Below are 27,980 nucleotides of genomic sequence, written 5' to 3' on the forward strand. Positions count from 1 at the left end.
AGTTTTGGTACTGCGTCTATGTTAATGAGATTAGAAATATTGAAGGCCCGGGCCTTCAATGTGAATTGTTTTGATTTTGATTTTGCTTAAAATAAAACACTGCTGTTTATCTTTGAAGGATTCTGTGAGAAAGACTGTTTGTGTGAATGAGAAATGTATCATAATAAAGATAAAGGCATGAAGGCCACCGTTAGCACCAGATTGCCAAGAAAGGAGGGGGCAATGCGGGTAAAGACAGACTGTGAAAGACAGACTGCGAAGAGACATATCGGCGTCAGAGGAACCATCAGTGCATACCCATGGTCAAGGATTGATCAGATTGGCAGATTGACAACTCTAAAGTGGAGGGAGCACCCCCAAAAGACAATTGATTACAGGATGAGCTTCTTGGAGATGTTTGGAATGTCAACATCAAAAGATAACAGTAACTGGTCACAGACGACACAGTGAAATCCAAAGAGGAAAGGATTATAAAAGCAGGGTGCTTTGCCATGGAACTTAGGGCTCGTCTTGCCACCAACTCCAGAAGAGCATTGGATCATGACCGACAAAAGGCCCTGCTCTCCCTCTGTGATTGATCTGGCTGGCCACTAGATTGATACAGACTCTGACTTGTAACAATAACATCGTCTGGCAAGACTGTGTGTGTGTATGGTGTTTATGTGTGTGAGTGACTGAAAAGCATATGCTACTGTTGTATTCTCAATACATTCGGCGTACTGCCTTTTCCCCTATGAAAGATCTTGTGTGCTTCGTTTAAGCATAACACAAAGACCACTGAAATAAGCAAAAGGTCTTCATTTATTTCAATTAGCTCCGGGTCCGCCTATAGCATCCCACAGGGCTAGCTTCAAAGACAGCCTGGTTTTCAGATATGTTGAGCGCTCATGACTTCTATTAAGTCAATAGGTGCTGTAGCTCGCATTGAAGTATTGCTGCAAATTGGGCCCTTAAAACCTCAGAGCAGAAGTGAAGTAAGTGGGTGCACTCTGGTATGCAGCTCTGGCAAGAGCTGGCTGAGCTGCAGCAAAAGCCAGCAGGGAGCTATTTAAAGAGCTGGCAGGGACCTGTAAGAAATTTCACATTACTTTCACTGCTGTCTCAGAGGGATTCAGCATCTTTCAGGAAGCACCTTGAATTCTGGGGTCTCTAAGAGTTTGTGGCAATGAAGTTGTATCAATTTAGCACTTTGTCTTATGAAACACCATGTTTTCTTATCAGCAATACTTTCATGAGCTTCTTTATGTCCCACTGCTTTAGGAGTACATTCTAACCTTGATTAATTGTGTGTAGTTACATGCAACTGTGTCATTAATACGGATCCTCATACTGCAATGTATATACTCCTAAATCTCTAATACCAAAACATACCATGCAAATCATCATGGTCAGCCATTTACCTTGCTAGTACCCTCTAAAAAGCTTGATAATGCATCATCTCTTCTTAGTAGGAATACTATACATTTTACTGAAATGCTGCTAATAGTTACATGGCTGTTACTTAACAACCTCAATTTATTTATCACCATATTCACAAATATATTTTGGCTTCAGTAACTAAATTGATGCACTTCAGTGTGATTAGCAGAGCTGTGCAAATGGCTTTAATCAAACTGAAGAGTACTCAAATTAATTTTGGCTCAAGTCCAAACTGAAATTGTCAGCCAACAGCACTGTGCTTGAATTTTGTCAGCATATATAAATGGTCTAAGGAAGTATTTTAGTGTGGCTGAATATTTGCAAGATTTATCAGGCCACTGCTCGTGATGCCTTTAGAATTTGAGCCTGATTATTTGGAACAAGGTATACAGGTTAACTCACGTGGAAATAACACTCTGCGTAGGCTAGATTGTCAGGGATACAGAGTCAGGAGAGTCAACTCATTGCAACAGAAGCCATTTTAAATTGGCTTCACAGAAAGTGAAAGGGGGCGTGGAGCTGCAGTTAAGTGTGGACCGTTTTAGCAGTCACTACACGTAGCTATGAAATATAATTTGTCTGTTAAACAGAACAAGTTTTAATAGGCCTGTGTCCAGTCATTAGAGCCTACAGGCTAAATAAATTATTTCACACTGATGCCAGTTTTGCAAGGTTTTTTTTCTGCTCCATGTGACATTTTATGCAAATGAAGAGAATTTATAAACAAGTTTAAGCTTGCAGTCACACACCCTGCCCAAAGTATTAGCAAGGAGGGGGTAGTCACAGAGGGTACGTCTACACTACTAGTTCGGACTAGGGATGCAAATGGAGACGACCGAAGTAGTTAATGAAGCGGGGATTTAAATATCCCGCGCTTCATTAACATGATCTCGCCGGAGCGCTAGTTCAAATCACTCAAAAAATGAGGAGTAACATTAGTTCGGACTAAGGGCGTTAGTCCAGACTAACGTGTCCCAGCGCGCACTTCCTGGTTCAAATCAGCTGTGATTCGAACTAGTGCACCGGCGAGATCATGTTAATGAAGCGCGGGATATTTAAATCCCCACTTCATTAACTACTTCGGTCGTCTCCATTTGCATCCCTAGTCCTAACTAGGGACGCAGTATAGACGTACTCAGAGATGCATACATTTGGCAGCTTAGGCTAAGGTAGTGAGTGTTTGTGTGGGATGGGGGAGTCTGGACAGCTGTTTGGTTTTTGGGTGAGATGTTGGTATTGTTGGGGTAAGGGGCACCTAGAGCTCCTGAGGGGGATAGGTAGTGCAGAGGCTGCAAGAGTTCAGGGGGCTACTCAGATAGGTGGGGACACATGGGGCAGGCTCCAAGTCCCTCATCTTGTACTGATGTTTCTATGCCTTCTTCTCCAGCTGCTACTTTCTGGCCCTGATACAGCACAGGGGCTGTGTCTAGACTATACTTCTCTGTTGACAGAGAGATGTAGATTAGGCACATCGAAATTGCTAATGAAGCAGGGATTTAAATATCCCGTGCTTCATTAGCATAAACATGGCCACTGCTTTTTTCGAAATGGAGCTTTTTTTGAAAAAAACATCAGTCTAGACGCAGATCTGTCAAAAATAAACCCTTTTTCGACAGATCCCGTATTCCTCAAAAAATGAGGTTTACAGGAACTGTCGAAACAGGGTTTATTTTCGACAGATCTGCGTCTAGACTGTCGTTTTTTTCCGAAAAAGCTCCATTTTGAAAAAAGCAGCGGCCATGTTTATGCTAATGAAGAGCGGGATATTTAAATCCCTGCTTCATTAGCAATTTTGACGTGCCTAATCTACATCTCTCTGTCGACAGAGAGATGTAGTCTAGACGTACCCAGAGAGTACGAAGAGGTCATGTCTCTTTAGCAGTAGCGCAGCAGCCACAAGCTGCACTTAAGTCACTCTGACTACTCAGCTGGATGTGTGAGAACCCAGCTGAGGTGCAAGAATACATCACAGGCTACATCTAGACTGGCAAGATTTAGCGCAAATACTCTAAATGCAAGAGTTTTTGCGTTAGAGTATTTGAGTAAGAGAGCGTCTATACTGGCATGTGCCTTTGCACAAAAGATTTGCTTTTGCGCAAAAGCATCTGTGCCAGTATAGACACTCTCTTGCGAAAGAAAGCTCTGATGGACATTTTAGCCATCGGGCTGTCTTGCGCAAGAAATTGATGTTACCTGTCTACATTGGCCTCTTGCGTAAGAACACTTGCACAAAAGGACTTATCCTTGAGCGGGAGCGTCAGAGTATTTGCGCAAGAAGCACTGATTTCACACATTAGAACGTCAGTGTTCGTGCGCAAATACTCGCGGCCAGTGTAGACAGGCGGCAAGATTTTGCGCAAAAGTGGCTGCTTTTGTGCTAAATCTTGCCAATGTAGACACAGCCACAGAGTTGCCAAGGATCCTTATGCCATACAGCAAAGCTTAGATGGAGGGGGTGGATATAGGATGCATATTTCCAAAGTCACAGAACAAAATTTTGCCTTACATATATTTACATGTACATTGCATTGTTACACAGTTACATGCAGTGGAACTGGTTTGGTTATTCTGTAGAACCCAACACCTGCACAACTTGCTCTGTCTACACACAACCTTCTCTTTACTTCATTTTACATGCTAGGCTGATTTTGTCTATTGTGAGTACAGTTTGAACCTCTCTAGTCCAGTACCATCGGGACCTGACTGATGCTGAACCAGAGAATTATCCAAACAGAAATTTTGTGGGAAAGGGATGGTTTTGACAATTTACAGATTAGATTTTTTTTTTAAAGTTGAAAATTTGAAACATTTCATAATTGCTGAAAAATCCCATTTTGACATTTTCTAAATGGAAAGTTCAATTTTAGGTCAAAATGGCTGTTTTACAAAAACAAAAGATCAAAATCAAAACATTCTGAAATTATGAAAGGAAATGTTTTGACTGATTTTAGCGAATATCTTTTGATTTTTAACTCCCCAAAATTTGAGTTACTGACATTATCCCAATTTGGAATGGGAGTTTTCCTCTCCACAATCTCAACATTGTCACATGAGAAAGGAAAACAGTTTTTCACTCAGCTGTAATAATAAAGCCATATTCCTGGAAAGTTTAAAGTTCTTGGAATGTCCCTTGGCAGGAAGTATATAAAAACTGAACATGAGATGGGTTATAAATATACACACAGGAATAAGCAGGAGGATTCTCTCTTAGGCCCTGATCCTACAAAGACTAAGGGTACGTCTAGACTACCGCGTTTTGTCGACGGAAGTTTTGTCGACAGATACTGTCGACAAAACTTCCGTCGACAATTTGCGTCCAGACACATGGAGTTCTGTTGACAAAGCAAGCCGCTTTGTCGACAGAACTCCGTAGTCTGGACGCAGTGTTACAGGCAATAACACCTTCTGTCGACAGAGTTCTGTCGACAGAAAGTGTTATGCCTCGTAAAATGACATAACGTTATGTCGACAGAACTCCGCGGTAGTGTAGACGCTGGTATTGTTTTGTCGACAAAAGTCCACTTTTGTCGACAAAACTAGGTAGTCTAGACACACCTTTAGAACATGGCACAGCTTTGAAACACACACAGTTCCTACCCCAAAGAACGTACAGTCCATGGCTCTGAACCAGAAAGACTCAGGCACAATGGCACAGGAACATTTTTAAGAATGAAGGGTGCTAAAATCCAGCCCCCTCACTAATGTTCCTTCTAATCTTTTCCATCCGTGTACAGATTTTTCCACCCATATGTGGAATAATTTTTATGTGCACTGAGGTATGTGCGAATATGCACTAGCTCTGGGCACTCTGCTAATCAGCTGGGTGGCATCTGAATCTCTCTTAAGTGGCCACACAAGCACACATTTTATCGGGAACACTGTCCTTTCCATTCCACCCCTGCAGTTGAGGTAGGCAGCAAAGCCTCAGCACCGGAGACAGGTAACAAAGCTCCTTGGTGTGTGGGACTGGCAGCTGGGACCACAGATCAGCAGCAGAGTCCCCCATTTTGCAGTGGCAGCTAGAACCCTGGTGCATGGGGCTAACAGAAGAGTCCCCGGCACACAAGACATCAGCTGGGACACTGGGGGTACAGCAGCAAACACCTCAAACACCCCCCCCCCCCCAATACCTTTAATTCCTGCACCTATGCTTAGGCACCTATTAACTTCACGTATTCAAGTTGCCCCATTGAAGCTAAACAGATGCACAAGTTTTTGCAAGTTCTTTGGGGTAGGAGCCACATTTATTTCAGAGTTGTTACATGTTCTGGCCAGCACAATAGGGCCCTTAACCTGATTGGAAGCCTCTGGCACAGTTACTACATTCATATTCTTTAATTTCCAAAATACGTTCTATGACTATAATAATAATGATGATGTATATACAAATTGTATACATATAACACAATAGTAAGCCACATTTAATCAGAGAAAGATTAAGATTTCTTTCCCAATACAATTAAACAAAGGGACGTTTCCTTCACCTTTCTGTTCCTCCCAAAAAGGTGAGAGAGAGGTGGGTTACAACATCACAGTAATAACCACCATAGTATTCTCAACCTGGACATAGTTAATTTTAATACTGATGAGCAAAGCCCGGATTCGTTATTTGCAAGAGAACCAGTACATAATAGGCTGTACATTTGGGAACACATTGGCTACTGTAACTGAACAAATTAACCTTGAGGTAACCTTGAAAAGTCATTCCTGATAAGGAATAAGAAACACTGTCAGGCACCCATTTAGCTGTAATTCTTCTGGACACGGCTTGATTGTACATATAAATGTCACATTAAAAAAAATGGGGAGAGTTGTTGGTGCTTTAGTCTACTCCAGACAGAAGACAAAAGATCTTTTAGCATCCAGCTTGTGATGGAGAGCCTCTCCAGGGTGGGCACTGGAGTCTCTAAATTATAATTGCAAAAGGAGTTTGTGAGACAAATGAGACTCTTTTTGATCCTGAAACTAGTCACCTTATCCTTCTGCAACTGAAGTTCCGTGATGGGTTCATCCTAGTGCTTGGACTTCACTTTACTCTATGGTAGCAAGGTAGATACAGCAATAAATGTTCATGTTAAAAATTTCAAGGCAGAAGGCTTTTTCAGGTTGGTCAGAGTTACTAGTGTTCCCTTTGAGAAAAGAAGCTAGAAATCAACACTGTCCCTCCGTTCAGATACTTGGTATGGTACTGTTTCCTGATCCTCTTTTACTTTGTGCTGACATTTAGCTTTAGGATATGGGCAATGTGGAATTACTGCAAGTAGAACTTACTTTTTTCCTTTCCCTTCCACGTGCCTTTCTTATTTCCTTCAGCTCACACCTCCTGGAGAGGACTGCATACTCCCAGTTATTCCCCTTGCTCTTCAACTCACAAATTTCACCATCCTCCTCATTATTTTAGGTAACGTCATGGGACTTACCTTCCAGTCCTCCTAAAATTCTCTCCTCACATTCAAGCTCTCAGCCATTTTCCTTCTCCCTCTGACACTTCTAAAATTTACCCAGTCTTCTCTCCAATCATCCCCCTCTCCTGTTCCTGCTTTAAAAAACCAAAAAAACACGAACAGTCTTATCCCACTGCCCTGACCACATTCACTCCTTCCTCAAATCCTTTCACTGAATTGTATGTATCAAGAAATAAGAATCTAAAGTTAATGAACTTAGGCAACTCTTTCCCTGCCAAACTCTCAGCATTTATTTCCACCTATTCCCCATCCCATGCAACAAACGAACAAAACATCTCTGAGTACCACCAGGTACAAGCTTCTAGAAACTCCATAAGCTATTTTTGAAAATTAAAATTAGGTTAACATATTTTCCCCCATATCATTAATGAATAATATTCCCTTGCACTTTAGTCATGCAGGATTCTCTGTAGAGTATTTATTTCCCTTTTGTACTGATACTGCATTGATTTTAAACTCAAGTATTACTGTCTTAAGGTAAAAGTAGAATTAGTCACCTATCCCAGGTTATTTTCCTATGCATGTTACCTTGAGGGCTTTTTGTGCTGCTTCAGTCGAACCAATAGCAATCAAGTTTGGTCCAGCCATGCTACAAAAGCTCTTCAGATGCAAAGAGTCATAAACTGGGACTGTGGAGACAGCATAATCCTGTGTAAAAACAAGGAAGATGCAGAGTAAACACTTTAAATCAATAGCTGTTCCATAGCTGCCCTGAGTAGTTCAGTTTTGGCTCCTCCACAAATTAACTTCTCATGTCCTGAGGAAGTAAATTGGCTACAGTAAATGGTGACAAACCCCTTTGGGCTGTCTTGGCTTCCCTTATGCATCAAGAAAAAAATACAGAACAATTGCAGTATTCCCTACTTGTGCACCTGAAAATAAATCTATTAAATGTTTAAACTTTACTTATATAAAAACGCCTCACAAACCAAAGTGAGAACATGCTTATGCATACTGCTGAGCTTCTCTAGAGGAAGTAAGGGAGGCTTAAAATAGTAACAAACAGTAGTGACCTTCCATTGCCCTACTTACAGTCTTATTCCCTCAGAACTGACTTGACTCCACAGTTCCTTTGTCCCCTCTTGGAGATCTGTGACTTTAATGGAACTGTGGGATGCTCTGCCTTTTTGTAATTCAAGCCACTATCTAAGGATCTAAATAGAGATATTTTAGGAGCCTGACTTTGGATACCTGTTTATGTACATTTTGGCTAATGTACATGGTTCAGTGGACTTTAGTTTAACCCCTTTGTCTGTGCCTCAGAAAGCAGAATGACTTGTTGAAGAAAAAGGATACAAACCTTAAATGTGTCAGCCAGAATTTCTGCACCACGTTGATTTGTCCGCTTTGACAGACCCACAAAAAATTCTCTGCCTGAAATGAAAAACATGTCAAAGAATAGTAAAGACAAAATTAATGATGGCTTATTATCTGAATGACTGAAAAAAATGTGTGGACAACAACCATATCTAATAATCACAACACATACATTTAAGAAATAGGCCAAATCTGAGATGGAGATGTTATAATATAAAGTCCTTCACAATTATGAAGTTGAGACTTATATGTGGCTAAAAAAAGTCCAGTCATAAAGATAACTAGAAATATAGCTTTAAAAAAATGCAACTTGCAACTGGAATTGATTCTAATTGAATTCTTCTTCCAGTGAAGGAGAATTACTGTAAGTTATACACACAAATAGCTCCCCTTCCTTTAAACAAGGGGTAGGGAACCTAAAGTGCAGCCCCTGGCTTGCCTGGATCCAGCCCATGAGGCTCAGGGCTCCACCCAGCATTGCAGAGCCCACGCTGGTGAGGGGCGGGGTTTTTTGTTTGTTTTTCACTTGCGTGCATCCCCTGACTGATTTTTCTGTGGGTCAGTGGCCCCTGACCTAAAAAAGGTCCCCACCCCTGCTTTAAACCTTTGAAATAATCATATGATAAATGGAGACAGCATCTGGGCTGGATTAGTAAATGACCAAATGACTTTCTGTTCCTCCTCTGAGATTTATTCCATTCTTGGATTTTAAACACAGCTATCTTCACACTGCTAAGGAAACAGATACTGGGATCTGTAACATACTAGAAATGTCTTTTTTGTTTGTTTGCTTAGTCTGAAAGAATCTTATTCCTTTGTAAGACAAGCAACCTGTTTATTTTGATGATCAAAATAAACAGTTTACATGGATCACAGGCAAAGGACAAATATATACTGTATCTAACCAATGTGAACAAACACAATGGTTTAATGATGAAAAAAATCAGCATCAGTATTTTCACCTTTGAATTTGTTCATGAATATAACTTGAGTGGTAACACCACTTCTCTTCCACGTGACATCTGGCAAGCATGTTTTGTTTCCCCATAAAGTAAAAATACACTACCCAGTGTTTATTGAGCCAACTATAATTACGTCCATGATTCCCGCAAACAAATCTGTGCAAACATGGCCTCCAGTAACAAAACTTACGAAATAAAAAAAAACTTGACCGCTGAAAGCATTTTCCTTATTTGTGCATAATAGAATACAAGCTAGGCAAACCAATTAAGGTTTAAATACATATGATTCGTATTGTGTCTACTTCTATTTCCTTTATTCTGCATTAGTCAGGAAGTTCAGTGTTCAAAAAACATCTCTCAAACAAAAGTGCCATGCTGCCATTTGGTAAGCAAATGACTTTATACTAGTATTAAGTACAATATTTATTAATAGAGATCAGATACTGTTAAATCTTCCATGCCATCCAGAAAAAAAAAAAAAGATGAACCAAGTTATTTTAATACCGTACCTGTAAATAAGACATCTCCACCATCTAAGGTTGCATTTTCATCCGTCATCTCTATAATGTTGAGGTTAAGACTTTCTAGTGCTCTCTTCATTGCATCAACCTGTTTAAAAGGAAGTAGTTTAGAGTCTCATTTAGGTTCCACCCTTAAAAGCATCAATTAACCAAATCAAAATAGGCATTAGTTTAAGTAAGAAAAGGGAATCTCTGTCCCAGCAGGTCCTGCCTATCTCAGATCCCAGAATCTCTTCAGGAGACTCCAAAGTATGGAGAGGATGTATATGGATGCAAGTCATAGGAGTTACTCATGTACAGACACCATGAAGAGTTAGAAAGTGCCCACTATGCAGGTCAGCCCTAATCCTTCTTCTGTTGTGATCCCTCAGTGCTACCAAAAAAGGTTTCCTGTTGCCTGGAGTTTAAGAGATTCAGCAGAGAAGTGGCATTCTCTACTTCAGCAACTCCTAATCACAAGGTTTTCTTCTTTATTACCCATAGAGGTGGAGATTATGACTTGGCCTCGATCTACTAAGGAGAAAGATACAAATCAAACAATTAAGTTTCCTTAAGTACCTGCATCTTTACTGATTATGAATGTCTATTGCCTCATTTTAATGACCTCTTTGTATTTCTGTACATTGTAGGCTCAGTCCTTCACTGGATCAGAGTTCTGCTCAATGATGGGGGCAGCAAGGAGTGGAGGGGTTAGAAATCTAGTTATGGTTTCCCCAATTCTGCTTCAGAGCAGCAGAGAGAAGCACTAATGTACAAGACTGTGTGTGAAGCACTTTATGCCAGTGGAGTACTAATATAGAAGAGCTCTGCACCACGATGCCTCTGACATGTTCCTTCCTCCCCAAATATTCTCCCTATGCTACAGTAGGAAGCAGGGTGCAGAACCATTTCTACCAACCACACTTTACAGCCCAGCTCTCCTACATATAAGCTATCACCATCTATACCACAGCCAGGATGTCTCCACTGCCCAGATACAGTGACCTTTGCGCTGCCTGTGCCAAAGGAAGTTTATAAGTGAAACATCTGTAAAAGATGCAGACAGGGTTGATGCCATACCACAGGAACTGAGGCTAACAGAAATAAGGAGTTATTCCACAAGGTGCACCAAACCCTGATCTTCTTCAATCCTCTTCAACTTGGTATTCAGAGAAGCCTATTCATTATAGTGCACTGGAATAAGTTACCACAGCCACTAGGAAATGTGGAAGACACACTGAGTGGGTCATGAAGTTGTCAGTTTCATTCGTCATTCAAGTGCTGCATCCTGTGTAATGTGGCAACTGAAGTATTTTTAGAAGAAATGACTGAGCTCTAGTATGGCTGATTCCCATTACATGAACAGACATGAACAGGAATGTGCAAAACATTTCAAGTATGCCTGTGACGGGGTGTCTCAGCCCCACACTGGAGAACAGACTGTGGGCTGGGTTCAGCTGGCTGAGAGACCCCCGCCCTCCACAGCCCTACTGGGCATGCTCACAGGCAGGTCTGAATATAAAAAGCCCAGAGGCAGCTCAGTTGGGGCAGACTGCAAAAGGGGAAGGACTGGCAGAGAGAGCTCCAGAGCCAGAGGAGCAGGTGCAGCCTCACCTGCTGCAGCCATGACCCCAGAGGCAGCCTGGAGGTACAGCGACGGGGGGACTCGTGGGGAGATAGGAAGTAGCCCAGGACAGGGAATTGACCCCGAGTGCTCAGTGTGTTGCGGTGGGATTCCCCACTGAGCAGGCAGTGAACTTAGACATTGCCAATAGGGCCCCAGGCTGGGACCTGATGGAGAGGGAGCACCTGGATCCCCCTTCCCTCCCCTCCCCACAGAGTTCCTGGGCAGAGGTAGTTTCCCTTAGGCGTGCTACAAGGACTAGGCCTCAGGGCCATATTGACCCTGATGCGGGGAGCACTAGGACGACTCAGGTTGCTGAGCTGCATTAACTCCCATAGAGGGGGATCTAAAACTCACATTCTGGCCATGGGGCTGTATGGACACTGATAAGCAGACAAGTGGGGGACTTTCACTGTGGAGCCTGCCTGAGGGGAGTGCATGCCTCAACAATGCCCACCTAACTACATATTTGACCTCTATTGTCCTGACTTCTACAGTCCGGCACATCTGTGGTCCAGCATCCCCATGAGTGCTCCCAGGCTGGAGCGCTCATGAGGAAAAGCCTGCCCTGCGCTTAGCAGGTCCTCTAAGAGCTTCCAACGTGAGCTCCTGAGCTTCCAGAGAGGGAGGGGGAGAAACGGGGACAAGGAGTGCTCAGGGGAAGAGGCAGGGTGGCTGTGGAGCCTCACAGCTGGGGAGCCAGGAGTACAGTCCTGCAGCTGGTGGCAGGGGCCAGGAGAACAGCCTGTCTACCATGGAGCTCTGCACGGCTACACTCCTGTGGCTCCGCATCCACCCTGCCTCTTCCCAAGTACCTCCCCTAGCCCCCCTTGGTCAATGGCAGCCTCTCTGCTGCTGCTGGAGTGGAGCCTAGCAGCCAGTGGTAGCAGAGGGGCCAGTATTGACCAAGTGGGGACTAGGAGTGTAGCCTGAACTAAGATTATGTTTAAATTCTAATTACCCACTGTCACGGTGCGGTCTCCCCCTCAGGGTTACAGCCCCATCATCATCAGGGTTGCCTACACCCAAAGTCACCACCCTACACCCGTGTCCTATAAGTTCTTAACCGTGTGCTGGTCCAGCGGTTATATCGACCCTCCCGCTCCGACGCAGCGAAAGTTCGATTACGACCAGTCACCCAACTAACACCAGGATCCCCACTTCAAGGCGGTGGGGCAGGGGAAAAGGGGAGCCCGGACCCACCCTCGCTCATGGGCCCCAGCCCAGCTTCCTAAGGGTACGGGTCAGCTCAGACCCGTCCCGGCTGACGGGGCTTCATGCCGTAATGCGTCAGCCCACCAACCCGCGAGGGTTCTGCCCTGAGCTGCTTCCTTTACCCCGCCCCGGTGTCTTACCATGGGGAGGCTCACCTTCCCTTTCGCGGCCAGACTGCCAGCGGGCTCACCTCCGGCCAGCAGAACAACGCGCCGCAATACCCCTGGTCCTGAAACGGCCCTTCCGGCTCGGCCGTCTCTGAGGGGAGCTCCTCTTTCTCTGAACTCCTCCCCCCCTTCTCTCTCTGAACTCCCCCCCCCCCCGACTATGGCGGTGGCATTTTAAAACGTCCCACCGCCCTTGCATGTCCCCTGTCGGGAGGGGGCGGGGCTGAAGTCCTGACGCCGATCTTCAGTGCGCCAGACGTTTGGGGGGAGGGCAGGACCTTTCCGCGCTGCCCCCCAGCATTCCCTGACTGCTGCCCGCACGTCAGCCGGCTCCGCTCTCCCCGACGCGGCTCCGGAGCATGCCGCGCACCGCCAGACTGCTCCCCCTTTGGCGACGAGCAGCGCCTGCTCAGTGGGAGGCATCGTGCGGGGCGGGGATGCCCCGTCACACCCACCTTTAGGGTTACCTGGTTCTCTGTCCCAGGATCAGGTCCAGTATTTAATTACTCTGTGATTGGGAACCCTGATGTACACGGTTGCAGCACTCACAATATAGAAACTTTTGTATATTTACAATATTTACAGTTTATTAGTAAGGTTAGCACAGTCACAAACACCTCAATTTCATAAGACAGGGAATGTACATTTATATTTCCTTACCATATTCTTACATCATTCCTTCTAGAACAATCTTAGGTGTTAGCCCATCATCTCTCTCATTACCTTCACCTTCCCCATCATCACCAGAGGCCATCCTTCTGGCCCTTCCAAGGACGACATCTTCTCCTCCCTCTCAACCCTTGGCTGGGGTCCTACTTATATACCAAGGCGCTTACCTAAGCATCTCCTGGCCAGCAGCCCTACAGCACCCCCAAGGCAGGCTGGGATCCCTGCATGCTGCAGCCCCAGAGAATTGAAAATGCAGCCTGCTCCCTCCAAGTGCTTCTCCACTGCAGGAGTGGGGAGAGGCTTGCACTCCCTCCAGCCCCCAAGCCAATCTCTCCGCTCCTATTGGCTGGTTGTTTCTGACCAATAGGAGTGAGGATTAGGCTGGGGGTAGCATGATCACGCAAAGCCTCTCCCTCCCGCACAGAGTTATACAAAGCAGCCCTGCATTGAAAACAGCAGCTGGTGCGAGCCTTAGGGTCCTGGGGAAGGGTGTCCATGGGCCAGATCTGGCGGCTTGGCAGGCCAAATCTGGCCAACAAGAGGTATCTTGCCCACCCCTGCTCTATAGCATGGAAGTCTTTTCTGGTAGGTAGAGTTTACTTCATAGTGGAACAGATACCCATGGAGGACCCTCTGCCCCTCCCCCCATCAAAGTGGAGGACAGGGGGTAGGGGGCAGGCCCCTGCACTGCCAGCAGTGAAAGGATGCAAGAAACTGCATCCTAAATCTCCCTGCAGGAAGGGCTGAGTGCTGGCCTGGTGATACACCTTGCTGTAGGCATAATAGCAGATGTGGCATTATTTAAGATGCCCAATAAAACTCCACATAGATTTGGCCCATATGCCAGTGAAACAGACCAACTAATTTGCAACTTGGTGCAATGCTACCCTGGCACAACAACAGAAGCACACAAGAACTAAAGTGACAGGCAAAGAGAGGGACTAAATATACCCCCAGAATGGGGTTACAAAAGACAGGACATCAAACGTCTAATTCTTCCTCCCCCATAGTCTGTTCAGTGATTAGTCTGCTATCTATGGATAGTCTGCTGCCTCAATTAACTTCAAAAACTGTACCAAATAAACTGTCAAGTTTCTACAAGATGACACTGGCTTTGTTGAACTGAGGCTGGACACAGACACTCTCAAAGCATCATTCTGGGAATTTATCAAAATGGGTTCCATGAGAAATGGAGCACCAAGTGTTGGGATTTTGCCAAACTGATGTGACACTGATTAAATGGTGAAAATCCCTTAACAAGACTTAAGCATGGCTGGATGGCTGCAGATGATCTTGGGAGCAAGGTCCCTTTAAGCAGAAGCAAATCTGATAAAGAGCTGGCAAAAGCTGTGTGTATGGTCAATATTGGTCCTGCTGATCAGTAAATATGCAAAGGTAAATACCACATAATAAAATTCCAGCATGGTGCATGAATCAACCTAATCATAGTAACATTACAGCGGAAATGTCATGCATAGAAACAAAGTCAGTGAAACTAGCTACAGGCATAAAGGGAAACAAGAAGACCTTTTATAAATACATTAGAAGCAAGAGGAAGACCAAGGACAGGGTAGGCCCACTGCTTAGTGAGGAGGGAGAAGCAGTAACAGGAAACTTGGAAATGGCAGAGATGCTCAATGACTTCTTTGTTTCAGTCTTCACCGAGAAGTCTGGAGGTGTGCCTAACGCAGTGAATACAAGCAGAGAGAGGGTAAGTTTAGAAGATAGGATACACAAAGAACAAGTTAAAAATCACTTAGGAAAGTTAGATGTCAGCAAGTCACCAGGTCCTGATGAAATTCATCCCAGGATACTCAAGGAGCTGATAGAGGAGGTATCTGAGCCTTTAGCTATGATTTTTGAAAAATCATGGCAGACAGGGGAGATTCCAGAAGACTGGAAAAGGGCAAATATTGTGCCCATCTATAAAAAGGGGAATAAGAACAACCCAGGAAACTACAGACGGGTCAGTTTAACGTCTGTCCCAGGGAAGATAATGGAGCAGGTAATTAAGGAAATCATATGCAAACACTTGGAAGGTAATAAAGTGATAGGGAATAGCCAGCATGGGTTTGTCAAGAACAAGTCATGCCAAACTAATCTGATAGTTTTCTTTGATAGGATAACGAGCCTTGTGGATAAAGGAGAAGCAGTGGATGTCATATACCTAGACTTTAGTAAGGCATTTGATACGGTCTCGCATGATATTCTTATTGATAAACTAGGCAAATATAACTTAGATAGGGCCACGATAAGGTGGGTGCATAATTGGCTGGATAACCGTAGTCAGAGAGTTGTTGTTAACGGTGCTAAATCCTGCTGGAAAGGGATAACAAGTGGAGTTCCTCAAGGGTCTGTTTTGGGACCCGTACTGTTCAATATCTTCATCAATGATGTAGATATTGGGATAGAGAGTATGCTTATTAAGTTTGCAGATGATACCAAACTGGGTGGGGTTGCGACTTCTTTGGAGGATAGGGACATAATTCAAAATGACCTTAGCAAGTTAGAGAAATGGTCAGAGGTAAACAGGATGAGGTTTAATAAAGAGAAATGCAAAGTGCTCCACTTAGGAAGGAACAATCAGTTCCATACATACAAGATGGGAAGCGACTGTCTAGGAAGGAGCATGGCGGAAAGGGATCTAGGGGTCATAGTGGACCACAAGTTGGATATGAGTCAACAGTGTGATGCTGTTGCAAAAAAGGCAAATATGATTCTAGGTTGTATCAACAGGTGTGTTGTAAGCAAAACTCGTGAAGTCATTCTGCCGCTCTACTCTGCACTAGTTAGGCCTCAGCTGGAGTACTGTGTCCAGTTCTGGGCGCCACATTTCAAGAAAGATGTGGAGAAATTGGAAAGGATACAGAGAAGAGCGACAAGAATGATTAAAGGTTTAGAGAACATGACCTATGAAGCCAGGCTTCATGAACTGGGCTTGTTTAGTTTGGAAAAAAGAAGATTAAGGGGGGACATGATAGCGGTTTTCAAATATCTAAAAGGGTGTCACAAGGAGGAAGGAGAAAATTTGTTCCTCTTGGTTTCTGAGGACAGGACAAGGAGTAATGGGCTTAAAGTGCAGCAGGGGAGGTTTAGATTGGACATTAGGAAAAAATTCCTAACTGTCAGGGTGGTCAAATATTGGAATAAATTGCCAGGGGAGGTGGTGGAATCTCCCTCTCTGGAGATATTTAAGAACAGGTTAGATAGACATCTGTCAGGGATGGTGTAGACAGAGCTTGGTCCTGCCTTGAGGGTGGGGGGCTGGACTCGATGATCTCTTGAGGTCCCTTCCAGTCCTATGATTCTATGATGAGTAAGTAAAAGTGGCGTGATTAGGGGTGCCATGTTTTTTAGCCTCTACTAAAATACTAATTATGCAAAAATAACCACATGCTCACTGCACATGCTTTAAAACATGGGGCTTCTCTTTTAGGAAAATGTATTAAAAAAATCAAGCAAATTAAAAATTATTGGTGGTTACATTCTTTAATTGAGAATCTGGTGATGCTGCTATACAGGGTAGCCAAAATTCTGCTCTGTGGGTTCAACTAGGACTGTAAACTTGGGGAAATCCAGGACAAACCAGAGCTAAAAAAGAGCAAACAAACTACCTATAAATTGGTAACCACCTTGTCTCTTCGCCAGGCAGACACTGTTTGTGCTACCGCTTCTTGCTGGTTTCCTTTCTTTTGGCTCATGACTTCCCCTTGTCACTACTCCACTCCCTATATCTTTCACCACGTTCCCGCACACATCCTCCTTCATTCCTACACAAATGCAGCAGGTTTTCAAGCTTCTCTCTTGCGCTGCTTCAGAGCTAGCTATTTTCTCTGCTTTTTACCATGGCAAACAGCCATACATTTTGACTGCTTCTGTTCTGCAGTAAGAAGCAACACTGGGAGGCAAGTCATTGTTCTGTTAATGGAAATTTCACAAAAGAAAGGTCTCTGTCCTACTCCCTCCACCACCACCACCACAAAATATTTGATCTTGGGTGTGGGGTGGGTTTTTTTTGTTTTAGTTTTATTAAACAGTCACATACAAATAGGGCTACCTCTGTCTTTCATAGGGTTCAGTGCAAAACCAGTTTTCACCATAACCATGTCTGCATACATTGGGCTGCCCAGAGAAGCCTCCCAGATTTCATCTCTGAAAAACTGATCATTCTGCCACTCTGCCAGATCACTCAATCAGATCTGGGGTTCTAGAGACCACTCCTGAGAGCCAGGAAAATGGAGTTAAAGGGCAGTTTCCAAGAACAATGCAATAGAGGGCAATTAAGGAACTCTGTTCCTGTTGAAGCCTGCTGGCACCAGAACCAGAAAGGACTGCAGGCAAAAAAATTAGAGCGTAATCTGTGTGATTGGCAGAAGGTATTTAATGCAGTAGTATGGGGCAAATGTTAGCACAGATTGCACTGCTCCAGAACTGTCACTACATATCATCAAGCAATGACATACTATTACAGATAATACACTGTACCTTTTTTCTACATTTCAGAATGATCTGAAGACAAATTCTAGACTTATACCAGTTGAGTGCTGGATACAGATTTTCACATTTTGCAAAAATATGTCTTCCATGGATTGTGTGTCAAGTTAATGATAGGGGTTTTTTTGTGGGTTTTATATTCATGCCCTTTTGTTGGTAAGGCCATTCTGAAGGCTGGATCCATCCCATCTTTTGTCCAAGACTTTCACAAGGCAAACTAGCCATTGCAGGAGACTGGGTTTCAGCCTCACCCATGCTATGTTTAACCCACCTCCTTATATGGAGAGGACATGCACAAGATTATCACAATTCAAACCAGTGGGGAACTGTGTCATAACCTGTCCCGCAACCAGGGGTGCCTCAGAATGTTCTGCTGTTGTACCTCCTGACCTGTGCCACTCACAGACCCAAACAGCATGCAGCTCACAACCGCAGTGACAGTGTATAGCTGCAGCCCGTGTCTCGCAGCTCTTACCCCAACAGCCTGTCAGCAATACACCAGCCATGCTCTGGCTTCCACCAACCTTGGTTACTACTTTCAGTGACCCCAACATGCTCCCAGAACAGAATTTTACCCAAACATGTGTTCTGCCCAGCCCTGAGTAGTTCAGATATTAGGAGACTGTAGTGAGCAGGGGTGGCCACTCACTGACCCAGAGGGAGAGGAACCCCTCTCTAAGAACAGGTGGGCCAAACCTGGTCCTGCCCCTTTACCTCCCTGGAAGCCAAGGGTTGGGGGCGAATTGTATACAAGTCCATCCCTGCAGCTCAGTAAGGGCCCAGCCGCCAGAGGAAGCAGAGGCCAGCCCTGAGCTGCTGAGCCAGGAGACCACTGAGGACCTTTCTGTGGCTGAGGACTGGCCTGGACTGCCGGGCCCCCAGCCCAAGGAGATCTTCTTAATCCTGCCGGAGGGTTCAGACTCCCATGACCCCAAGAACCTGAAGCCATTGTGGAGCCAGGTAGATACCATGGGGGAGTTTGAAAGTGGCCCAAGGGAAGCTGACACCAGTCTGGCTGACCTCATTGTACTGTAGCCTATCAGCATGTTGCGGGCCGGATCCCCACTGACCCCAGTGGCATCCCGGGCTGCCATTGCTAGGGCGCTGGGCCTGGAACTGTTGAACTATTGTTTGTTTGCCTGCACTGTTCTGTACTCAGGGCCTGGGTTTATAGGGACTCTTTAGGCATTTGTTTATGGGCCTGAGTACAAGTCGGGGGACGAGGACTGAGACAAGTGGCTTACAGAGGTCCATTGTCCCTGTCAGGAGTCAACATTCAACATTCTGTTACTGTACCTGGAGTTACCAACAAGCCAGTCTAACACACAGTAATAGATTTGTTTAGATTAAACAACAAAACAAACAAAAAGATAATCACTTTCTATGAACTAAGACTTAGTTTCTTTGCCTTCCTGGGTGTGTATGTGAGCGTGGGTATGAAAGATGGTATTTTTGCCCCTCCGTTTTATAATCCAGTCACCCTTTCAAGTGGATTCTTCAGAAGTTTACTCCTCAAAGCCAAATTTATTCAATCAATAAAGGCAGCAAGCTGGAGACTGGTGGCCAAAATGGCTCCATGTTCTTTCTCCTCACCTGTGTTTGCTGAAATGCAGATTTGCCTGGCTTCCTGACATTTCCCTCCTCTTTGTCTCAACATACAGTAAAACTACAGTCGTCCGGCATCCAATGGTCTGGCACTCCTGATGGGCCGGCACCATCTGGAACCCGGAAGTGCTCCAGGCAGCCGGACAATTGGAGCTGCTCTGCCCTCTGCTTCCCCGATTCAGCCGCTGCTGAAACTGAGCAGCAGCTGACAGGGGAAGCCGGGGGCAGAGCAGCTCTGCCCCCGGCTTCCCCGAGTCAGCCACTGGTCAGTTTCAGCAGTGGCTGACTTGGGGATGCCTGGGGCAGAGCAGCTGGGGTGCTGCCGAGTTGGTCCTGCAGAGCCGAGGGGCGCATCCCCCCCACTCCATGCCAGACCCCTCATAGCCCTCTCTTCCAATAGTCCGGCATATCTGATAATCCAGCACCTTTAGGACCCAGGGGGTGCAGGATTATCGGAAGTTTACTGTACATTTAAGTAGTAAACAGGATCCTCGAAACAGAAAACACACATTCCTTTGCATAGAATAAATTTAACACCTTTTGCCTAGTCGGGACTATATGGTTTTGAACATGTGCTAATAATATCACAAAGGAGATTGCATAACTTTACATATCATGCTGCTACATAAATTTCACCATGATACTACTGACCAGCAAGTTAACGGTTTTCTAATGATACCTCACAAGGCATATACGGTACAAAGATGATTACAATGATGTATAGGGTGTGAATCCTATGATGCTTTCAGTCATGAGCGGTCCCATAACAGACGAAACATATGACTCCGAATCATACCTGTTGAAAGGTAAGGGGCAGGCCATAGACATTAAGGGGAGAGACTCTAGGAAGCAGCAAGTTAGCTAAGTTGCTCCACATAGAGATTCTCAGTAGTTCACAGGCAGAAGCAGTCTTAGCTTGCAGGAAGCAAGAGTCAGCCAAGAAGTTTGGCGGGTGAGCAAATTTGTTAGAAGGAAAGCTTCAGTAGAGATAGGACTAAGAACCCTGCACCAAGAACTGTGAGCCAGCTAGGAAGGCCAGTTCGAAGAGCTGTGTAAGTAAACCTGATTCCCCAAAGGGAAGGATTATTGAGAAAAGAAACCCACAGAGTGAAGTTTCATTAATTGGAGAAGAAGTAGAAACAGAGGCAGGCAGCAGGTCTGAAGCCAGATACCCGGAAAGATATTTCTGTGACTAGAGAATTCAAGATACTAGTGATATTAAGCAGCTGATTCAGAACTAGCAACTACTGCTTCAGGAATGGCTAGTGCTGGTTGGCAAGCAGGCATAGACAAGACGTTTGGAGGATGCAATGGCTGAACTCACTGCTAAGTGAGACTCCTTTTGTGCCCCAACTGGAAATGAAGGCTGTCTTTCCCAAGTGGTATGCCTGGAGAACACCAGAGGCCTTTCTCTGGGGTGCAGCCTGGGTACCAGGGAGTGTGTTGCAGTTTGAACCCTCTGTGCTCGTAAGACTGGACAGGTCTGTTTGTATGAGTGTGCAATTAAATCAAGCTCCTAGCTAATGAGAATCTCTGAAAGTAAATACTGACTCTCAATCTGCTGCTTGAGCCAGATGTACGTTTTAATTACCACATGCTGATTAGAACTTAACCATCAGGCCATGGCACAGGCACTATGCCATGTGTCTTAAATTTAGATTATAGGGACAGCTGCTTAGACATTAAGAAAAATTACAACTAGAAGCTGAAACAGTAGCAAGCTAGCATGTTTCATTTTCTGCATGATCGTTCCAGCCCCCAGTGGTATTTATAGGATGCCCAAGACATTTTCTCTATATGAGAGTTTGTACCAGCTTGGCTCATTTTATATTTGCAGAGCTCTTAAAAGCCACTGTTGCTTTATAGACATTTTGTCCATCTGGATCTTTTCCCCATGATAGATGTTCATATGTAAGCCAGGAGCTGTTTTTAAAATGACTTTTTAGGCTTCTAAATATCCAGTATAAAAAGTCCTATACATCTCTATATTTGAAGTACTGTTCATGAACGGATGGCCTACATATACCTGAAAATGACAAAACAACAAATGGTCTGGAAGCACTTTATAGACTAACAAAACATGCAAATGGTATCATGAGCTTCCGTGGGCACAGCCCACTTCTTCAGATGGCCGAAGTAGGCTGTGCCCATGAAATTTCATGATACCATCTACATGTTTCTTTAGTCTATAAAGTGCTACCAGACCATTTGTTGTTTTTTCTGTAACAGACTAACTCGGCTACCCCCTGAAGTTCCTGAAAATGACAAGTTACACAGGAATATCCTGGTACATCTATTTCCCGGTTAATATGCCAAAAATCTCCCAAATTACTGTTCACTGCCTTGACTAACACCAAAATACCATGTAATGCTGTGTGACAGGCTGGCTCACAAAGATCCGCTGGTGTCTTATCACCTGATGTGCTGATCATACCCCTGAGCTTGCCTAGCTGCCCTCTGGGGTGTCCTACCCTGTCCTGCTGGGTCAGGAGCTTGGATCTCCCCCAGCTAAAGCACAGAGTTGAGTTAACAGCCCCCCATCAGAGTAACACAAACTGATAACAGCTCACTCTGGGAGGGCTCAGTTACAGGGACATGACAGCATCCAGGAGCACATCCCCAAATAGAACCAAAACCCCAAATAAACCCATCTTATTCTGTATCAAAGTTTTACTCAAAGAAAGCTAATAAGTTCGTTCTCTTTATTAATGAAAGAGAGATATGCACAGCTGTTGTTTCCCTCAGGTAACAGTTATTTTTACTGAGCTTGATAATGAACAAAGGTGATTTTATTAAGTATAAAAAACAGATCAAAGTTACTAAGAATAGAACAAAACATGCCAGCTCAGCCTGATACTCTAAGAGAAGTTGTTACAAATCATATTTCACACCCTAGTTCTTATTACAGGTGCAGTTCTTTACAAGCCAGAGCTGATCTTTTCCTTTGACCTGGGCCTAGCAGTGCTCCTTTGCTCCTCTTGTTACGGTTCTCTTGTTTCCAGGTGTTCTTGTGTATCCTCTTAAGAGTGAGGAAACCATTTCAAAAGCCAGCTGAAGACAATCATTGTTTGCTCCCCATTCCTTTAAGAGAATTTCCCCAGGGCAGGAATCCTTTGTTCAATTGTCCCCTCTCCTCCTGGAAGAGTACAACATTCAAGATGGATTCCAGCACCAGGTCACCTGTCTTTTTAGAACCAACCATGATCCAGGCTTACTGGAAAAAACCAGACCATTCACAGATCATTGTTTTGAGCACTGGACCATTAAGTTCCTTAAGTACCACTAGTGGCTAGATTAATAAGCAGGTCTAGATGTCACATTTCTAACTTTGCATAGTTACACACACATAAATAGAATATACTTTTTGCCATGAGGTTTCATGCCACTTTTTGCATAAAGCATATTCAAGTTATGTATATTCATATCCAAAACACATTTCCATAATATATGGGGGGATAGTGTCACATGCATTCACTTGAGAGTGAGAAATCAAGAGAATGCAAAAAACTGAAAACCTGAAAGAATGAGGAGAAGGAGATGAAACTGGTAACCAGGAGATTGGTTAAAAAAAAAAAAGTGGATTCATAAACAAATGTATGCCTGGAAAGTCAAGTTCCCAGGAGGAATTGCTTGTGTGGTAGATAACCCAGGCTTAAATTAACATGATCAGTACATATTCTCAATGGATTAAATAGTCTTCAACAGTTTATCCCGTGTAGGGAGTATAATAAACAAGATTTTCACTGCACATCAGATATGCATGCCTTTCATGAATGAATGTAATGCTCAGGAAAGATGCCAAATTGACAGCCCTGGAAACTAAAGTTCTCCCGGTAGCCCCACAGTAACTCTGAAAGCATCTTCATGCTGTGATTCCTATGCATGTCAACTCTAACCTACACATTTTCATGCCCACTGAGTCTTTGGTATTTCAGCCAATGGTGCCACCTGTGGTGATGTTTAGCTATCCAATAAGTGGATAAGTATTGTGGTCTCAGCCTGGGATCTCATGCATTAGTCATAAAACTATCCCCAAATCAGGAAGGATTAGTCACTTCTTGAGAAAGCCTTTCTCAAGAAGACTGAGGTTGTTACAGATCAGATGGAGTCTGTAACAAACAATCTGTCCTTCATGAGTTATCAACAGCAAAATATAAGTAAATAGCAAAGATGCCCTTTATCTCCCCCTCCCAAACAGTTTTGGTTTGTATTTTAAAATCAGAGGTGTGTTTTTCTGAAGTGCAAAATTTTCACAACAGAATAGCTCATTCTAATATGTAATATATGAAACCAAAACTTACAGGTCAAACTTTAGATTTATGAATAAATCACCAAGGGTAGTGTTTACTCTAGCATACAGCTGAACAGACAATTCTATGCACTTCATCTCTTTTTCTATAAGACAATTCTGAAATGCACAAAAATGTGTAGGAATGAATTCACTAATAAATATAAGCATATTCAACATAAAACAGGTCTATTGCTTTCACTGCAGTACCTAAGAGGAAAGGCTGACCTTTCTCAACCCATCTTCCTTCCAATGAAGACTGCTGTCTTCAGATATTAGTCCAACCTGAATTTTAACAAGCAATTCCCCCCCTCTCTCCAAAATACAAAAAATTCCCAAAACACTCCACTCATTTTTATCATGTTCAATGGTTCTGTGTCATTAGATAGTGTCAGCTTTTACTGATAGGATATAATAGGAGGCTTTTATAACTGTACGGAATACTACAGGAAGTAGCTGAATGTTAAAGCTTTTATGCTTTGTGTAGTGCTTTTTTTTTTCTAATAAGCACATTCCTACTGTGAGATGGAATGTATCTAATCCATAATAAATCTGGTTGAGAGACAGTGGACTTCAGCCAGATCGGTTTCAAGGAAAAAAGACAATAAACATGTCTGACATTTATCAAAATCTAATTTCCTCACCCCCTGCACTTTAAAAATGGAACCCATTACACTCCAGATAGATGGGCTTTGTCATTTACTGTAACTGATATATACAGATCCCTCTGCTTCTTTACATTCCCATTTAAAGTACTTTCAATGGATGCAATTTCTTGGACAAATTATTTATTGGGAGTTGGTTTTCTAGCCATGTTCAAACAAATCTTTTCAAAATAAGAAAAGAGGAGTTGAGGAATTGAAGGGAGTAGGGAAATGATCATTGGTACCATTTTTGAAAATCCAACAAAGAGAATAAATAATCAATTGGGAGATGGGCCTGAACACAAGCATTCAACATCTTAGGAGAAATTTCAGATCAGGATTCACATTTTTGCAGTGTTCTTCTTTTTGCATAGGAGAATGTTACACTCAGGGTGAAATTCAGCCCATACTGAGTGGGCCAGCCCAATGACTAAGCACCATTTAAGCTCTGAAATACCACTCTGCAGAGCGATAACATTATCTCTGGAAAAAATAAATTGGCAAGAACCTACTGTTGCATAACTGCTGGGGAAATACTAATGAAGTTTCCCTGCCTTTCAAAAAAGGCCTATGGTATCAAAATGAGCCAATGCTGAAGAGAGGTTCATTTCAGGCTTCTCTCACTTAATGTATGCACAGTGACAGATGATACTGGTTCTCAAATGAATTTTTTCTGTGGCTGTGCTCACAGGCCCAGCAAATTCTGGGTGGCCACAATTTTGACAGTAAAATATAATGCTAATGATACTCTAGTCACAGGGATATCTGAAATGTCATGTAAATAAAATAAATTTTTGCAATGTAAAGAACAATATGCTTTATTTATAGTACCACTCTGGGCTTGGGCTGCTGCTGCAGGGAGCAAGGGGGAAAAGGGATTGGGACACCAAAAGACATAATGGCTGCATATGAAGTCCCAAGCGGCCACATATGTCCACTGTGGCAGTATGTGGAGCCATACAATTAATACTACGGATGCAACAGTGTAACCATTCAAATGGTTAACGATAAGCATGAACTTATCGATTACCCTAATTGTCGCACACCAGCTTCTAGCCCCACTTCCGGGGAGCCAGCTGCCCGGGCTTTGTGAAAGAGCCCGCAGTGTGGCATGGCAGCTGGCTCCCTGGGAATGGAGCAGAGAGCCTGGAGCTTTATACTGCAGAGTCCGCAATGTATAACTGTGTAACTCTTAGACGGTTACCTAATTAACTGCTTTTTTAACATCTTTAATTAATACTGTTACACAATGGACACAGGGGGTATGTCTACACTACCCTCCTAGTTCGAACTAGGAGGGTAATGTAGGCATACCGTACTTGCAAATGAAGCCCGGGATTTGAATTTCCCGGGCTTCATTTGCATAAGCGGGGAGCCGCCATTTTTAAAACCCCGCTGGTTCGAACCCCGTGCAGCGCGGCTACACGGGGCACGAACTAGGTAGTTCGAACTAGGCTTCCTAGTTGGAGTAACGGTAGTTCGAACTAGGAAGCCTAGTTCGAACTACCTAGTTTGTGCCCCGTGTAGCTGCGCTGCACGGGGTTCGAACCAGCGGGGTTTTAAAAATGGCGGCTCCCCGCTTATGCAAATGAAGCCCGGGAAATTCAAATCCCGGGCTTCATTTGCAAGTGCGGTATGCCTACATTACCCCGCTAGTTCGAACTAGTTCGAACTAGCGGGGTAGTGTAGACATACCCAGGGAGAACTCTCTTCAATCCTCTAGCACACTATTAGAAAAATCTTAAAGTGCTACCAATGTAGAAACACATTCACATTTTACTATTTTGGGTATGCTTCAGGAGAAGCTAGAGATTCACACAAGGACAGGCAGGATGTCAGGAGCAGAGCTAGGAACAGCTACAGATCTCCCATATCAGAACTCAGCTTTCACCAGTGATTTGTTAAGTGCTGACAGCGTATTTGGCCCTGTACAAAACAACAGAGTCCCTGCCAAGAGGAACATACAGTTTAAGAGCTACACTGCTCAAGTATCAATATACAATCATTACACATGGATAATCCAAGAGGACAAGACTAGGGCTGTTAAGACGCGTGCACTTTGTTAATTGTGCAAAAATGTGGTCAACTACATGATTGATTGATAAGGGTTAGCAATGCAAGCGCTCCCTCCCAGCTACCCTGCTGTGGCTCTGCACTGAAAGTATTTTAGGAGCTGGTGGGCAGGTAGCCCAACTCAGTCCCAGCTTGCGCCAGTCCAGGAGCTACCCAACTGTAGCTCTGCATTACAAGTAATTTAGGGGCCAGGCAGGCAGGCAGCCAGACCAGCTCAGTCCCAGCTCACACCGGGTCCCAGGAGCTACCCCTCCTCAGCTTCTAAATTACTTTTCCTGCAGAGCTGCGGCGGGGTAGCTCCTGAGCCAGGCTGCCTGCCTACCTACTGCCTAAAATACTTTCAATGCAGAGCTGCAGCAGGGATAGCTCCTGTGACCCAGCTCAAACCGGGACTGAGCCAGGCAGCTTTCCTGCCCGGCTTATAAAATGCTTTCAGTGCAGAGCCACAGTGGGGATAGCTCCCAGGACCTGGCACCAGCTGCGACTAATCCAGGCTGCCACCTAGTCCTCTAAAAATGTTACTGGCAGGGGGAGGGGAGAGATGTGTATAGTTGACAGCATTAATGGATAAGCTTTGGCTTATCGGATAATTGTTTAGTCAGCTACGCTAGTATATCCTTAGACAAGACATGCCATACAGCAAAAGTAGGAAAAAACAATTCAGAGGTTTTCTGAGTTTTCACTATTCATTTGTGTGACCCTAAGAGCACACCAAATCCAGTGGACTAAGGTCTCCCCAGTATCTAACAGTGAGTCTCAGCTGACCTGACCACCTAAGTGTACCCTACTCACTTTTGTCATAATCAGTATCTAAAAAAGGTGCCCCTTAAGGTATTATATGTGAACTGGTGACATGCTGCTCATTAATATTATTGCATGGAATATATGAACAAAGCTAAATACGTGCTATATCCTTAACATGTGTTTGGCAAGCAAGACTAGTTGTCCCACTCTCAACAAGGAGCATGGTCCTGCCTGCTCCCATGTAAATTCAGCAAGGGGAGACAATGACAGCATCTTCACACAGAATGTACACAAAGCTACCAAACTAGCAAGTGGAGGAGATAGCCTCTTAACTGTCAATAGGAGGACACCACAACAATTAACATGGCATCAGTTCCCTAGGGACACAACAAGCTGAGGCTGAGCCCAGAGGAGGGCTCTCTCTGATTCTGAAAACCTAAGCAGTGAGGGGGAAAAAAAAGCCATTTTGACATCCTTTGCCTGATGAGTCAAAAAACCAAGCACTTGGAGCTCCATATGGTAGCTCCTTGTCAGCATTCTCAGAAGAATGATCTTTCCACTGCCTCCTACCCTCTCCTGTCAGAAATTAGTGGCATAGGACACCCACTTAATTCTTCTTCCTCTTGAGGAGGAGCAGCTGTTGGCTGAGTGGGTGACAACTGGAAAGTGACCACGGCCATGTGCCACGGATATTGTGATAAGTGAAAATTAATTCACCATTTTGTAAGAAAGCCATTTTGGATCATATTATCTCCAGGGCTCTCTTCACAATGTGAACAAAATGATACATTTAG

At 44.1% G+C, this 27,980-nt stretch overlaps 1 protein-coding gene across 1 annotated transcript in view; it reads right to left on the reverse strand.

Moving 5' to 3' along the window:
- The window catches only part of DDAH1 (dimethylarginine dimethylaminohydrolase 1), a 101,694-nt gene that overhangs the window by 23,565 nt on the left and 50,149 nt on the right, over positions 1-27,980 (reverse strand). Inside the window, exons 2-4 of the mRNA XM_006120264.5 lie at positions 9,673-9,772; positions 8,185-8,258; positions 7,413-7,532 (exon numbers count right to left, since the gene is read on the reverse strand). Of these exons, the coding sequence (XP_006120326.2) occupies positions 7,413-7,532; positions 8,185-8,258; positions 9,673-9,772 (294 nt within the window). The remainder of the gene's footprint in view (positions 1-7,412; positions 7,533-8,184; positions 8,259-9,672; positions 9,773-27,980) is intronic.

Source organism: Pelodiscus sinensis, chromosome 9, assembly GCF_052426305.1.
Source record: "Pelodiscus sinensis isolate ZL-2025 chromosome 9, ASM5242630v1, whole genome shotgun sequence".
Classification (NCBI taxonomy): Eukaryota; Metazoa; Chordata; order Testudines; family Trionychidae; genus Pelodiscus; species Pelodiscus sinensis.